The 16,294-nt window shown below is 37.1% G+C and overlaps 1 protein-coding gene and 1 pseudogene across 1 annotated transcript in view; both read left to right on the forward strand.

The window, feature by feature from the left end:
• LOC107559258 (nuclear RNA export factor 1-like) overlaps positions 1–4,718 on the forward strand; it is a 22,783-nt pseudogene extending 18,065 nt beyond the window's left edge.
• LOC107559259 (autophagy-related protein 2 homolog A-like) overlaps positions 4,719–16,294 on the forward strand; it is a 27,154-nt gene continuing 15,578 nt past the window's right edge. Inside the window, exons 1-12 of the mRNA XM_016243011.1 lie at positions 4,719–5,091; positions 5,757–5,919; positions 6,033–6,182; positions 6,370–6,472; positions 8,683–8,821; positions 9,950–10,150; positions 10,345–10,447; positions 10,932–11,099; positions 13,511–13,650; positions 14,393–14,468; positions 14,573–14,825; positions 14,913–15,054. Of these exons, the coding sequence (XP_016098497.1) occupies positions 4,921–5,091; positions 5,757–5,919; positions 6,033–6,182; positions 6,370–6,472; positions 8,683–8,821; positions 9,950–10,150; positions 10,345–10,447; positions 10,932–11,099; positions 13,511–13,650; positions 14,393–14,468; positions 14,573–14,825; positions 14,913–15,054 (1,809 nt within the window). The 5' untranslated portion in view covers positions 4,719–4,920. The remainder of the gene's footprint in view (positions 5,092–5,756; positions 5,920–6,032; positions 6,183–6,369; positions 6,473–8,682; positions 8,822–9,949; positions 10,151–10,344; positions 10,448–10,931; positions 11,100–13,510; positions 13,651–14,392; positions 14,469–14,572; positions 14,826–14,912; positions 15,055–16,294) is intronic.

Here is a 16,294-nt window from a genome sequence, read left to right on the forward strand (position 1 = left end):
CATTATTTTCCACATACTGTACATTATTGTTTCTCCTCTATGCCCCACCTTTCTGAAACGTGTCGATTTTTACAAAGCTCATTGGTCTGAAAAGCGAGGTGTGCTCTGATTGGCCAGCTATCCAGTGCGTTGTGATTGGCCGAATACCTAAAGCGTGTGATGGAAATGTTACGCCCCTTACCATATTGTGATGCCGTGTCCAGCCAGAGCGACGAGACAAAAACATTAAAACCCATTTTAAACAAGGCATTTGTTGCATCCAGTGGGGACATAATTATGGATTATAAAGACATATACTGTCTTTTTATGCGTTGCGTTGCATCGTGCCGCGTAAACAAAAAATCCATGTCTGCAATTGTGTTCGGAGAAACAACAAGCGCTACTCTACACTGCTCAAAATTCGCGTTTGAATCATCAGTGGCAAATTCTTTAAATATGAAAACGTACTTACAGTCTGTGAGTCAGAACAGCCGGCATTGTAGTCTATTCTACCAGGACCAGAAAACAGTCCTCCATAAAATGCGCTGGACACATCTGAATATTTGGGTTGAACTGTTCTGGAACAGTGTTGTAAATACAGCTTAACCACAGATTTCTAGTCGTGTCCTCTTTTGGAAGGTCAAACAAAGCAGTGTCGCTTACACACTGAAACACACAGCGTCTTCACCACATGGCGGCGTCGGCAACAACAATACTACAGCGAGAATCAAAGTTACGCCTTCTTTCTTTGCGTTAACATTTGGGTGGCGTTATGCAAATCTTCCCACACAGTGACGTAGACATGTGGGGGCGTGTTAGAACAAGCCATTTTAGGTTGGTGTGTGTAACGGAGCTGACAAGACGTGAGACGTGCGGATCCATGTGCAAGCTTTTATTAAAGCAGAAGAGGTCAGAAACACAGGCAGGGTCGAACAATGGCAAACAGGTATATGGCGGGCAAGACACAAGAATAATCCTAGCGCTAGCGTAGGTCAACGATCGGCGAACAGAATCAAAAGGGCGAGACTAGAGGGGATAAATCCAGGAAAACAGGCAAAGATCAGAAACCGGGAAAACAGACAAGGAAAGACTAGGCTGGGCTGGGCTGGGAAACTAACGAGGGCTCTGTAAAGTAGCTATCACTGCTTGCGATAAGCGCATACAATACTTGGCAGAGAATGGTTGTTTGAGTGAGTGTTAAATAGTGAGTGAGTAATATAAAACAGCTGTGTGCAATCAGTGCTGTGTGCAATCAGTGTTGTGTGCGATCAGTGCAATGAATAATGGGATATGTAGTCCGGGATGATATGCAACAGTTTGTGTAGTGCAAGAGTCAATGTAATGGAAAGGGTGACCTCTGATGGTAAGCAGACGGAAGTTCATGGACCGGATTCATGACAGTGTGGTTGACTCTTAACTTTTATAAAGAATATCTCTTTGGATTTGAGACTTTAGTCTTTGCAACTTTACAGATATTTTTTATGCACCAAGAGCTTGTAACACTCTTGGTGCATAAAAGAAAGGAAAACTTGAAATTGCAAGATATGACCCCTTTAATGGCTATGTTAAGCTGGGTTTCATTGGCTGTTTTTCTCCTTTTTGATGGATATTAGGGCATCAATGCCAAGACTATTTCAAGCTGAATGCACAGCCTTTCAAAGTATTTTTTGTCCAGTGTCTGCACTATTTCTCTTCAGAAGTTCCTTTTGTTCAGTGCAAAAATTCAAGAATTCAACCATTCAAGGTGCAAGTGTGACCCATGCATACTCTTCTCTCAGATGAAGACGAATGGCGGGCCGGGTTTGGCCCATGCGCCGCCAATTGAATAGCCCTGCTTTATCTGATAACCTATTGAGTCGATAACCTACTGCAGTCATCAATTTTGCTTAAATACACTCATCTGCACTCATAAATGTACAATAAAGTCACAGCATCCAACACAAAAGATTTTTTTTTTACTGAACTTGCATTGCTTTCATTAACAAAGTCATTTGAGAACTTGTCTGTCTGTTGAAGTAAAAATACTTTCTCTTATTCTAGTTTAATTTTCAGAGAATGTTTCCGTAAGCCATTTCTAGGTGAAAGATTATTATTTTCTTGTGATAATAGTGTGTTTTGTACATGTTGGGGTGTAGGTGAGTGGCAGCAGTGGGAAATTTGCGTTTAAAATCTAAAAACTGAACCAGTCCACCCAGAGCGAGTGTTGCAAATTGGGTTAAAATTATTTATTCTATAATGAACCTGGCACAATATTGTTTCAAATGATTTTATATCACATTTCCGAGATCATTTGTTGTATTTGCATACACAATAAATAAAAACTAGGAGAAATGACTTGGGAGTGCACAGGTGATTGTGGTGAGTGTGGCTGCTGTAATGATCAGGTGCATCACTGTTTTCCTCTTGTCTTGTCTTGTGACAGTGCTGTTCGGGAGCGATTTCCCAGGCTTCTTAGACAGTTTTTTTATTTTTCAATAATGTTTTGAATTAACAGGACTCAATGTACGGTACAATTATTAGTGTTTGTCAGAAATAAAGTCAGTCAATCATTTATTTGGTCAAGGACAGGAAGCCTGATTCCAGGCTGGCTGCCAAAAGAACGCATTGCTAATGTGTCATTGGGCACTTTCCCAACTGTAATACAGAAATTTAAAGTTAAGAAATCAAAATTGATCCTATTTACCTGTGCATAATTAAGCAGTGCATGTCATTTTAGAGAAACAATCTTTGTATTTATAATTATCGTCAAAATGTGATCGCTTGTTGTTGCAGTGATTCAGATGTGTGTGTTACTTCTGTAGGACAGTCATGTGCTTCCACCTCCAATCTGCTTTGAAGAGGAAACATGCACAAACATCCCTCCATGCAAGGTAACCTATAGGAGTCTGCATTAACCTGAAGAGTGTTAATGTGAAGTTTTTGACTGGATGTGTCTGTGTAACTAATTCAGGGCACTTTGTATCGAATGAAATCCAGGGTCTCATTCAGCGTTTTCTGCAACAGTAAGTGTAGAACAGGTTTTGTCATCTTTTATATTCTGTAAAGCATGCTTTTGTCAGTAGCAATGTGTGTTTGTGTTTGTTTTGTGGCAGTTATTACTGTGTGTATGACTCTGGGGACAGACAGCCGTTGCTGGAGGCGTATCATGAGGGTGCCTGCTTCTCTCTCAGCCTGCCATCCATAAACCATCCCTCCAGGTAAAACACCACTCATATCTGATGGCATTCTGCTGTCTTTGATAAGCCATTATCTTGGTTTATATATATATACCTATAACAAAGCGCACAGCAAAATGTGTCTAAACTAAACTTTAACTAACTACAATTATAATGAAACTGAAAATATATATTAAAAAACTGATTCAAAATAATAGTATAATGTCATAATGTAAAAAAAAAAAAAAACTTGTCCTTAAAGTAGGCTCTTTTTTTGTTACGTTACATAACTATACATTAAAACTATCATATTTATGATTTTTTTTATTTTTGGGATGAATTGTGACCTAGATTTTTGTGAAATTAATCCACACTGCACAATGTTCTTGGGGAGAGAAATACATTTAAATGTAAAACAATGTTAGTGTTTGTAAATGTTCAAAATTGTTTATGATATACAAGTTTGTTTTTGGTCTCATTTCTTTTTCCTATAATTTTGCAGGTGCAAGTTAAAAGATTATCATGAACACAGTCGCAACATCAAGCACATCAAAGATCCCTGTATGTTTCACACATGAGAAGCGAGCAAAAAATAATCAAATAAAAACAGATCAGTATCTGTCATGTACAGTGGGGCAAAAAAGTATTTTTTTTTCCCCACTGTATCGTCATCTTCTTTACAGCCATGGCTCCACTTGCTAAAATGCTCCCGCCTGACTGTAGTCGCCTTCCTCAATGAGCTCCCAAAGACCCAGCATGACATGAATTCAGTCAATGTTGATGTCAACACATGCTTAGTGAGTTCCTCAATGATTTTAACACTGCTTTCACTGGGGCTCTTGTTTTGTAATTTAAATTTTTGACATCTTGTTGTTTTCCTGTCTTCTCCATAGAGGACTTTATTAACGTTCACAGTGAGTGGAGTGTTCAAAGAAGGTGAGTCTTGCTTGAACGCAGTTATATGTGTCAGCATAACTGTTGATCAAGTAGCGCTGTGTGTTAAACTCGGTTTGTTTTCCTCTCTTCAGCTGATGACAATTTGAGAGCCTGTGTCAGGACTTTCTGCAGAGTCTTCATCACAGTTCCAACTCAGAATTCTGGGTAGGAAAAGCCAGCAGCAAATCACAAGCATGACTAAATAAAAACACTCTCCGCTTTGGGCTGTTTCTGCTTTTCTTTGGCTTTTGCTGTAATTGTATTACTTAATATGGTTTCTTCATTTACTGGCTTTCCCCATGGACACACTGAATTTCCCAGAATTCATGTATGTGCGTGTCTGTTCTTTCAGCAGACAGATAAAACAATCATCCTTAGTCACTTGGTTAAAATAACCTCTTACTAACACAAAGTTGATTGGTGCATGTTTTTTTGGTATTCGTTGCATTCTGCAGTCTGTGTATCGTGAACGACGAGCTCTTTGTGAGGAACACCACCAGCGAGGAGACACGTTGTGCATTTGCAGCACTAGCTCTGGCCCCCTCGATTAGTTCAGTGCTGCCCACCCTCACTGCATCCCAGCAGGAAATGCTCTCCGCTTTCTCCCAGAAGTCTGAAATGAACCTGGAATGGTCTCAAAAGACCTGACGTCCAAAAACGAAGAACCAGGGGGTTTTGGTGTCAAAGGACAGGAAGTTAGACGGTTTTACCCCTTCTTGTCCATCGTAGTACGCTTGAATTATTGTATTCTCATTTTCACACACTACCGAGGGGGGTTTAGGTCTGTTATGCAGGACTGGTGTCTTGTTCCGCCGCCTCTCTGCTCCCTCTCCCCGTCTGCTCTGGCCCTATGTCTCGGTGGCTCTTCCCCTGGTCGGGCTCGATAAAGAAACGGGCCTGTCGGTACCTCCTGCAACACTACCTGGGCCACTTCTTGGAGGAAAGACTCAGTTTGGACCAGCTGAGCTTGGACCTGTATAATGGCAGCGGGGTCATTAGAGAAATTAACCTGGATGTGTGGGTAAGTGTGGGGTAAGACATGCCCAGGCCAGTTTCCTTGTCCAAGTGGCTCTTATTTCCAGTATTTCGTAATATCTAGTCTTGAGTATGAGATCAACACATCTTGTTAGTTGAAGGAGCACTCATGTTTCCAAGAGTTTGATGACTTGTGCAGAAAAGGCTGCATCGTAGATCCTCTTCCTGGTCCTAAGTCACAGTGATCAAGGCTTACTAACTTTTGCTTTCACATTTTGAGTCTAATTACTTTATAATGTTCTTCAGTTTTTGTGGTGTTGTCATTTAGTTTTTCAAAGTTGAGCCTGCAAGGGAGTGCCAAGAAGTCTGTAAAAAAAAAAGAGTAAATAATAATAATTAAATTTAACTCAATAAATTATTACAATTAAAATGTTTTAAATCAAACAGTACAATATTATATATAATAATGTAAACACTTTTTCAAATAATATTTTACACTTTTTTTACAGTATGCATTGGGTCTATATACATACAAATATTTAGCTGCCTTTTCAATTTTAGGATGAGGGTGATTATATTCTGTGGCATCTAAAAGGCTGAAAACCCCTGATCATCCTTCCCCTGTTTCGCAGTCATTTCGAAATCTTCTGTTCTTATATGTGATCACTTGTTCTTCAGATTCCCTAACTATACTCTGAATCCTCTTTTCAGGCAGTGAACGAGTTGTTGGAGTCACTGGGAGCACCGCTGGAGATTGTTGAAGGTTTTGTGAACAGCATCACAGTGACTATTCCCTGGGCGGCACTTGTAACAGAGCACTGCACCCTTGAAATCACTGGATTGCAAATAACATGCAGACCCAAATACAGAACCAGTGAGTTCTGTGGACTGTTCTTTGTGTGCTCATTTGGTTTGATACATAAAACCGTATGTATTTTATACGGGACTGACTTATTGTTCAATTGTGTTTTCTCTGATCTCTGTTAGATGGAAATTGGGATTCCCAAGGGTGGTCGTCATGCATGACGTCCAGCATGCAGCTGGCCCAGGAGTGCCTGAAGGACCCACCCGAGGCGTCAGAAGAGCCGCCTGCTCCACTGGAGGGGCTGGAAATGTTTGCACAGACCATCGAGACAGGTGTGTGGCATTTCTTGTGTCTAGGAGTGTGGTTCTGTACATTTGCTTTCTTGATTCATTAAGTAAAACTGTTAGATGACCGGCTGAGTGTGTATTATCACAAACTTATGAACTTATCAACATTGGAAAGCATTCACTTGGTGTATTAAGTGTTTGTTTTTTTTTTGGACTGTTTGTGTGTTTGCAGTCCTACGTCGAATAAAAGTCACCTTTCTGGACACCATCGTGCGAGTAGAACATCATTCCCTGGACGCTGAGACTGGGGTTGCCTTAGAGATGCGCATTAAACGGTGAGGCCATGAATTACACCTTTGCACATTCATGGATGTATTATGTTGTTTTTTTCTTTTTATTTATAAAGTAGGATGGTTTGGTGTGCCAGATATGGTAACTCAGGTAGATGTGCCATTAAAGAATGGCATGAATCTTGAAAACTTTCAATCTGATTATTACTCAAAAATGCAGTAATGTTCAAAAGTTTGGGGTCAGATTTTTTTATGAAAAGCTCGCCAAGTCTGCATTTATATGTCCAAAATACAGTAGAAACAGAAGTATTGTTAAATATGTTTACACTTTAAAAGAGCTGTTTTCTATTTTAATATGTTTTTAAAAATTAATTTATTCCTGATGCAAAGCTGAATTTTCAGCATCATTACTCCAGTCTTCAGTGTCACATGATCTCTCAGAAATCATTCTAATATGCTGATTTGCTGCTCAAGAAAACATGTTATTATCATCAATGATAAAAACAGTTGTGCTGCCTAATATTTTTGTGGATACTTTGATACATCTCTTTCACAATTCTTTGATGAATGGAACATTCAATAGAACAGCATTTATTTTAAATGTAACATCTTAAATGGCTTTCCTGTCACTTAGATCTTTCCTGATCATTTTAATGTGTCCTTGCTAAATAAAAGTATTATTTTCTTTGAAATAATTGCAATGACCCTAAACCTTCGAACAGCAGTGTGTGTTATTGGAAAAACATATTTTTCCAAGTCAAGATACATGAAAAACTCTGCATTCTTTTTGTTGACTCACAGGTAAAACTAATGGCTCGTTTTCACTGAGTGGTATGGTTCGGTACAGTACAGTACGGTACGCAATTATTTCCGTTTCCACTGTCAGAAGTTGTGAATAGTACCAAAATAGCGAACCGTACCGTACCACTTTTTTTGGTACCCTTCCATTGGGGTACCTAGCACAGCAAAGGGTACCAAAAGGGTGGAGCTAAACTCACTGCAGAACGTTGATTAGTTGACTAGAATCGTTACTTTTGCGTGATACAATGGGATAAAGCGTCCTTCACTCGTTCCGCTTTGCTGTCCGTGAGTGTTGGGATTGTTTACATCAGAGTGTGCAAACACAATAAAATATAACCGTGTATTTTATAATTTTATATTTTCACACAGACAATAGCCGTTTCTCAATATGCATTCTTGTCTGTTCTTGTGAACTTGTGAAACATCATTGCCCAAAAACCCGCGTAATTTTCTAAATGTTACTGTTATTGTGTCATGAAATGTAGTTTTAAGAGTTTTTCAGGCGAGAATGTAATTGTTTAAAACTCAAATCTGTGGTTTATTTATAAAGATAGCGCCTATTTGAACATTTGCTATGCCGATTTCGAAGCTTCAGGCGATCACCGGGCTCTTAGTGCTAATGTATCCGCATAGGTCTTTTATTAAGTTTTAGTTGTATTTAATTTGAGTTATTTTAATACTTCAACAAACTAAATGAAAATGAAATAATATATATATTGAATTTATACAAGTGTATATACATGATATATGGTTGTACATACACATATATGTAGTTTTTTTTTTTTTTTTGGTGTTTGGCTTAGTGTTATGTTAGAATCATTGTTATACTCTTATACCTTTTGTTCTTTAATATTTTGAATAGTTTTTAGCTTTATTTTTTTGTTTTTCATTTAAATGTTAAGTTTTGAAATTTTGTATGCATTTGTCATTTTTATTTAATTTCTTTATTTTTAAAATGTGTATAAGTAGTATTTATAAAGTTTTAGCTTTTAGTTTTGGATCTGTTTTTAGTTGTTTTAATACTACAATTGATTGCTTCTGTTGTCCTCATTTGTAAGTCGCTTTGGATAAAAGCGTCTGCTAAATGACTAAAATAAAATAAATATAAGCCTCTTATACTTTGTACTTGTACTTTTATAATGACTATTATTGTTCATTAAAACTGACATTTAACAAAAAGAGGCAGAGTTGTGCTTATTGTCGCGCTTTATCGTCGATCGCTACTTTCCGGCATACACCACAGTCTGCATACACCACGCCTATCAAGAAGGGTACTATTGGCAATGAAACGCAAGCTGGATCAGGGTTACCCGTACTGCTCAGTGGAAACGAGCCATAAAAATCCATCAATCATATCCTTCAAACAAACTTTGAGTGCTTGAGTTTCCTAGAGTGCATTCCATTGTTTGTGACGATCTGTGTTCTGCCCCTGGTGTTAACATGTGATACTGCAGGGTGGACTATTGTGATGAGGCTGTGAGAGACTCAAGCCAGACAGTGCCTGTAGACATCCACCAACCACCAGCCTTCCTGCACAAGATCCTACAGCTCAACTCCGTACAGCTCCTCTATGAGACTCTCGGAGGTTCACAGGTCAGAGAAACTATACAACCTGTTAGTTAGTGGCTTTGCACTTTCAATGACTCCTATTTTTTTTTTACCCTTTTTTCTGCATTTCACTTACATGCCAGCTTGTGTATTAATAATTAACATTGTGTACTGCAAATATTGTTGCCTCTCATGATAAATTGCTTGTGATGTTCCTTATTTGTAAGTCGCTTCGGTTAAAAGCATCTGCCAAATGAATAAATATAATGGGCCTCATTCATGAAACACGAGCAGAATAAATGTTTGTGTAAATCGTTTGTAAAGCTGTTCTGACGTAAATTTTCGGATTCATGAAATTGTTCGTATTTTCAAAATGTTAGTTGGTACCAAAGAAATGTACACCTGCTCCCTGCCATGTGTAAATGGTGCTGTGTTCTTTTTGGCAAACTGATGACACTGAATTTTGATGCACTGCCATCGTAATATTGTACGTTTGTTTGTCCCGGTTTTTTTTTTTTTGTAGCTGAGAGTTGATAAACTGTTTAGCTTTAGGTAAAACGCAACGCTTGTCACTGTCACTTTTTACCCAGCCGTCCAGTCAGTGGACAAGAGGTGGGACAAATTCTACACCGACCAATCATACTACTTGTACAACAACTGAACAAGTTAACATTGCTGGTTACTGCATTTTTATATCTAGTAATATTCTTTTTTGTAGCTGAGAGTTGATAAACTGTTTAGCTTTAGGTAAAACGCAACGCTTGTCACTGTCACTTTTTACCCAGCCGTCCAGTCAGTGGACAAGAGGTGGGACAAATTCTACACCGACCAATCATACTACTTGTACAACAACTGAACAAGTTAACATTGCTGGTTGCTGCATTTTTATATCTAGTAATATTCTTCAAAAATATACTGCCGTGGATATTCCTAATTGTAATTGTGAATGAGCGTGCACGAGCGCCCTATTTACGAATGATTGGAATTCATTAACATACACATGTTTAACTATCAAATCGGACGTTTACGAAGCATTTGTGAATCCGGAGGAGAGTTTTCGGGAAGGTCCGTTTTACGCGCAAATTTCTCAGAATTTACTCCTATATTTACGAATGTTTCATGACTGAGGCCCAATGTCTGTAATGGACAGTGTCTTTCAACTCATCCATTTAGGGTCTGGTTTATTCTGATGACATGGCCAGCAGCAGGGAGACGGATAAGACGGATGAAAATGATGATGATGATGCATCTGATGCCCCTCAATCATTGCATCCCACCCCGAAGCCCCCAGAGCCTCTGCTGATTGGACAATGCTCCGGATTCATAGAGACAACGGTCAAAATCAAACAGAATGAAATGCTGCCTGGGCCCAAGGTTTGTCTGCACAATAAAAATAAAAAAGACTGAATAGGAATATTTTATGGATGTTCATGATTCTTCTGAATCAGTGAGATCAAATGATCAAATCATTCAACTTCATCATGCATAAAGGAGTTTAATTAGTCCAAAACAGGAGATTTATGTTTCTTTCATTGTTAACTGAGCGGAGTTCCTCTTTTTCCTCTTAGTTGGAGTTGGATGGTAAAGTAGGGTGTCTCCACCTGCTGCTGTCCCCCAGTCAGATCACACACCTGACGGACCTCCTGTCCTCCCTCTGCATCGAGACATCAGGTAACATGAGCACTCTATTCTCTGTTTGCTCATCGATTTTAATATGCTTTGTGTCTCGCTTTCTCCCTTTTCAAATGAGACACATCATCATATGGCTGTTTGCACCAGCCTTAATTTAAAGCCTTTTTCAGAATCAGATTGTTCTCTATTTGTCAAGTGTGCACAAGCTCACAAGGAATTTGATACGGTTTCTAGGAGCTCTAGGTACTTACATACATATATATGCAAAAATAAACAGAAAGAAAAAAAGTATTACTAATTTTATTATTATTAAAATGATAAAACATATCCTACTGTCTAACCCCTAGGTTGCATAAGCACCATAAGGATATTGATCTATAAAAAAACAACTGGATAGTGGTGGGTGTACTAGCTGTTCAAAATGGAGATCGCCTGTTGAAAAAACAGTTTTGTGCCTGGATGTTCTTGCCTGATTGACAGTGTCCAGTGGAATTACTGTGGCTTCTCTTTCTCTGTTTGTCAGAGGGCAGTGGTGGTGTTGGTGTGTCCGGTGGGGGTGTTTCTAGGCCTCTGGGTTCTGATGATCTGCGATTGATTGAAGAGGATCTTAGTAAGCAGCTGAACTCAGAAATGTATGACAGAGATATGGAGCTGGATGCAGAGCCCTATGTCAACAGCATGGAGAACAGAGGTGAGATGAGAATAGTCAATATTTTGTTGAGATTATTATAGAACATTGATTATAATTATGGGTTCAGACTAGCATACTACTGTATTGCTATTTTTGCAGCAAGTGCGTGCCGTTTTATCATGCATGACATACTTGTATGACTTGCAACATTTGCTAAATTGTGTAGTGTACAACCAGAGTGTGGAATAATGTATTCCCCAATGCAATATGCTCGACCTTACTTTACTTTACTTTTAGTCATTTAGCAGACGCTTTTATCCAAAGTGACTTACAAATAAGAAAAAGTAATTAAAGCTAAAACTCTAAAAACACTATATATATACACATTTAAGAAAATAAAAGAAATTAAATAGAAATGACAAATGCATACAACAACATTTCAAAACTAAACATTTAAATGAAAACAAAAAAATAAAGCTAAAAACAATTCAAAATATTAAAAGAACAGAAGGTATGAGTATAATAATGATTCTAACATAACACTAAGCCAAACAACTACATGCGTGTTTGTACAACCACACACATACTGTACATGTACATATATATATATATATATATATATACATTCAATATATATTATTTCATTTCCATTTTGTATGTTGAAGTACTGAAATAACTCAAATTAAATACAACTAAAACTTAATAAAAAAACCTATATAGACATAATAAAAAACGAATAAAATGACAACATTACTACAACTGTAACTAAAACTAAAATAGATAACTAATACAAATCAAACTACATTAGTTTATCAGTAATCCTAAAAAATTGAGCCAATAAAATAACAACAACTTACTGACACATAGTAAGAAATGGTTATAAAAAACTGAAACAGAAGTGAAACAAGTAGTAGGAAAGAGGAGAAATAAAAAGCGATACTTATCCTTCGCCGGTGTCCCAGTCCGGTGGAGTCACACGGTAGAGTCGATGGTCGACCTGACCTTCAGTTTTATTTGTGACAGTATCAGCATGCCAGGAAGCAATAAGAGTTGGGGTATTTAACTTCTCTTTTATAGATACTTTTTTGATTAAAATATAAAATATTTCTGAGATGAAAACTGGATTGCCCTTGCTAAAAAAAAATAAATAAATAAATAGTAGGCCGTATATAGCCATTTTCTCCAGGGAGCTCATTTATAAAGATGTGCGTATAATGATCCTAAATGTGAATGTACAGCATTTTCCGAAATGTTGTTATGAACAATTTATAAAACAACTATGTACATAAAAAATGTTCCTAAATGCATCCGTCTTTAAAAATCACAGATCATCTTAAATTTAACACAGTGTGTTTAAGAGCATCAACTCGCCCTACAGAACGGCCACAAACATCTTTCTATGTTTCGGTAGAAGTACCACAATCCATATCAGTGGGCAAGGAAATCCAAGAACGCTCTCAAAAAATTTATGTGATTACCTATTTATTAATGTGATTACTAATTTACATTTTCATAAACAATGTTTAAGTTATTGAATAACTGTTATATGAGTGCCAAAAATTTTGTACACATGATGTTCAGTTGGTGTATACATAAGAACATTTTCACGTCAATTTCTGCCTTGATGAAAGCCAATTTGTTCCTCGTTTTTGACATTAGATAAAATCCACGAAATGTAGGTTTAAATCCGATCTTACATACATTTTACAAATGAGGCCTCAGGCTCTTGATGCTGGTCTGTTTTTATTTTCTGAAACTATTTGTAGTTGAGTATTTTGCCAACATTTCTTAAGTTTGTCTGTTTGTCATTCTGTTTTGTTTTATAAAGATGTGCGTATAATGATCCTAAATGTGAATGTACAGCAGTTTCCGAAATGTTGTTATGAACAATTTATAAAACAACTATGTACATAAAAAATGTTCCTAAATGTATCCGTCTTTAAAAATCACAGATCATCTTAAATTTAACACAGTGTGTTTAAGAGCATCAACTCGCCCTACAGAACGGCCACAAACATCTTTCTATGTTTCGGTAGAAGTACCACAATCCATATCAGTGGGCAAGGAAATCCAAGAACGCTCTCAAAAAATTAATGTGATTACCTATTTATTAATGTGATTACTAATTTACATTTTCATAAACAATGTTTAAGTTATTGAATAACTGTTATATGAGTGCCAAAAATTTTGTACACATGTTGTTCAGTTGGTGTATACATAAGAACATTTTCACGTCAGTTTCTGCCTTGATGAAAGCCAATTTGTTCCTCATTTTTGACATTAGATAAAATCCACGAAATGTAGGTTTAAATCCGATCTTACATACATTTTACAAATGAGGCCTCAGGCTCTTGATGCTGGTCTGTTTTTATTTTCTGAAACTAGTTGTATTTGAGTATTTTGCCAACATTTCGTAAGTTTGTCTGTGTTTGTCATTCTGTTTTGCATTTGTCACTGTTCTTCTGTCTCAGAGATGTTTTATTCGATGGGTCCTGGTATGACCAGCAGTGTGTTGTCAACACGCTCTGGGAGTGAGTTATCTGACAGCGATATGGAATCTTCCATTCATAGCCAGAGCAGCCTGGCTCAAACAAACCCTCTGTCTCCACAGGTCAGTGCTGCTATGAACTCAAATGTGTATAGGTCTTTTCTCATCACGGTCAGCATATTTTGTATTTCTGTTGTTCAGAAACTGAACAATTCATTCAGGTGTGCAAATGTTTGTCAGAGAATGACAAAAAATTCACGTCAAATTTAGTTTGAATAGCTTGAAAAAATGTGTACTTGTCAAGACATGCTAGATTTACTGTATAGCATGTCACATCAAAGACTGTGTTTTGCTAATTCTTTTATTCTTAGTATTATGCATGCACTTTTTCTGACCACATATTAATTGATAGGCTATATTTTCAAAACTAAACTAGCAAAACATGAAGATTAAAAATGGTGAAAAAGAAATGGTGACGATATACAGTTCCTGCAGCTTAAGAAGTAGAGCATGGCAAGGTCATGGGTTCGATGACCAGCGAATGCATGAACTGATAAACTGTAAAATTTTAATGCAATAGAGCTTAGTTTGGATAGATGCCAAATTGAATTTGACACGAATGAAAACAAGAATGTGAGAGATAGACTTGCAGTCTTTACAATGGCATGGGCTGTATAAAGGTTCTAGATCACATGTTTAAACTTTTACAGGATCTAGTTATACAGAATCTTAGATACACTCTTTCCCTTGTTCTTTCAAATACATTTCAATATATTGATTTTGATTAAGCCAATAGACCTGTTATGCATCAGCTATCTATGTACAGCGTGTATGATTGGCTTGCACTTTTATATGTCTATTACAGGGAATGCTCAACTGTCCTCGTCGTTATCCTGTACCAGGATCCTTATCTAGTTTGCCTCAATGTAGCAGACCTCCCAGTATGTATTTAAACCTGTTTTAAACAACACATTGTGTGTGTCACTGCATTCCATTTATGTTTTCTCTTGCAATCCATCATCAGTCTTTGTTTTTCTCCCAATAGAACGGTCGTCTCGTAGCAGTCAATCAGAGCCGCTGAAACCAGACTCCTTGCTCCGCCTCTCTCTGGGCGGGGTCACACTTACTCTTTTAGAGCAGGACCCGCCTCCTGGGCCAGATGGGCTCTCCTCGTTGGCTGAGGTGTCACAGTTGTTTTTCCATGAGCTTGCGTTCTTTAAGGATGGCATGTTTAGTGAGAGAGACTTCCACAATCTGAGAGGAAGCTTTGCTAAAGCATGTCCCCATTCCCACATCAGGTATGGCAGGAATTACCTGCTGTGCTCACCTACTGTATATACATGTACACACACTCTTTTTGACTCTCTCTGTCTTCTGGTCTTCAGGATGACCGGTGCAGCAGTGCAGCTGACATGTGAGATGCGTGGCGCAGGGCGGCACACCCGAGCCACGACCTCTGACCTCTCCTTCAGCAGGCTGGAACTGCTGGAGTGCCTGTGGGAGTCAGGCGGTCCACAGTACACAGAGGTACGCTGCACACCTGCAAACTCTTGCACCCAAATGTTATTATTTACCAGGCCTTTCTGGGTTTGCTCTTTTGAGCCCTAAAACTCAGTAATAAAATTAGTTGGATTGTTTTTTCTTTAAATTGATTGGTAAGTCATCGAGGTTTACCAAAATGCACCAAAATCTGATTTACAGTACAGATTGTAAAACCATATTTTTTTGTTTTTTATTTCAGCTGAAGTGTAGATGGTTTTTGCACCAAAACAGTGCTAACTTAGTTACAGTAAAGTGCAATTTGTTCACATGTATTAATATTTTGAACTAACTTTTATTTTAATAATATTAATACATTAATACACTGTGTATTGATCTAGGTTAATGTTGATTTGTAAAAAATAAAATAAAATTGAAAAAAAAATTCTGCTTTATTAGAATTCTCTGCCGATTTCTTTCAAAATGTTGATGGTTTGAACATTAAAAATTAAGAAATTAGGATGTTATTATTTTTCATCATAATAATAATAATAAAATAATAATAATTGTTCAGCCCTACAAACAAGCACAGCAAACCTAACCTAATCGCAATCACAGTTTTTATCAGGAAAAATCACAATTATGTTTTTCCTCAAATTAGGACTGGACGATATGGCCAAAATTTATATCACAATATATTTCTTAATTTCTTGTAAAAAATAAAATTAAATTAAAAAAAAAAATTCTGCTTTATTAGAATTCTCTGCCGATTTCTTTCAAAATGTTAATGTTGATGGTTTGAACATTAAAAATTAAGAAATTAGGATGTTATTATTTTTCATCATAATAATAATAATAAAATAATAATAATTGTTCAGCCCTACAAACAAGCACAGCAAACCTAACCTAATCGCAATCACAGTTTTTATCAGGAAAAATCACAATTATGTTTTTCCTCAAATTAGGACTGGACGATATGGCCAAAATTTATATCACGATATATTTCTTAATTTCGGTCGATACGATATAATTCCGATATCGATATGAACACTATTAAAAAAGCCTCATAAAAACGGCCAAGAACGGCCACAACAGATGTCTGTACCTACAAACTTATGAAAAATTAATTTGCCAACTCTATGAAACCTACTCCTATAAAACTATATAATATTTTAGGAAAATAATGGCGCAAATAAATAAATGTTCACCTTTTATTGGTATTCAGCCTTCATACAAACAAAAAATGTGAAATCACTGTCAAATAAATCTCAGACTCTCCTTATTAATA

This window comes from Sinocyclocheilus grahami, unplaced genomic scaffold (assembly GCF_001515645.1).
Source record: "Sinocyclocheilus grahami isolate Dianchi unplaced genomic scaffold, SAMN03320097.WGS_v1.1 scaffold680.1, whole genome shotgun sequence".
Classification (NCBI taxonomy): Eukaryota; Metazoa; Chordata; class Actinopteri; order Cypriniformes; family Cyprinidae; genus Sinocyclocheilus; species Sinocyclocheilus grahami.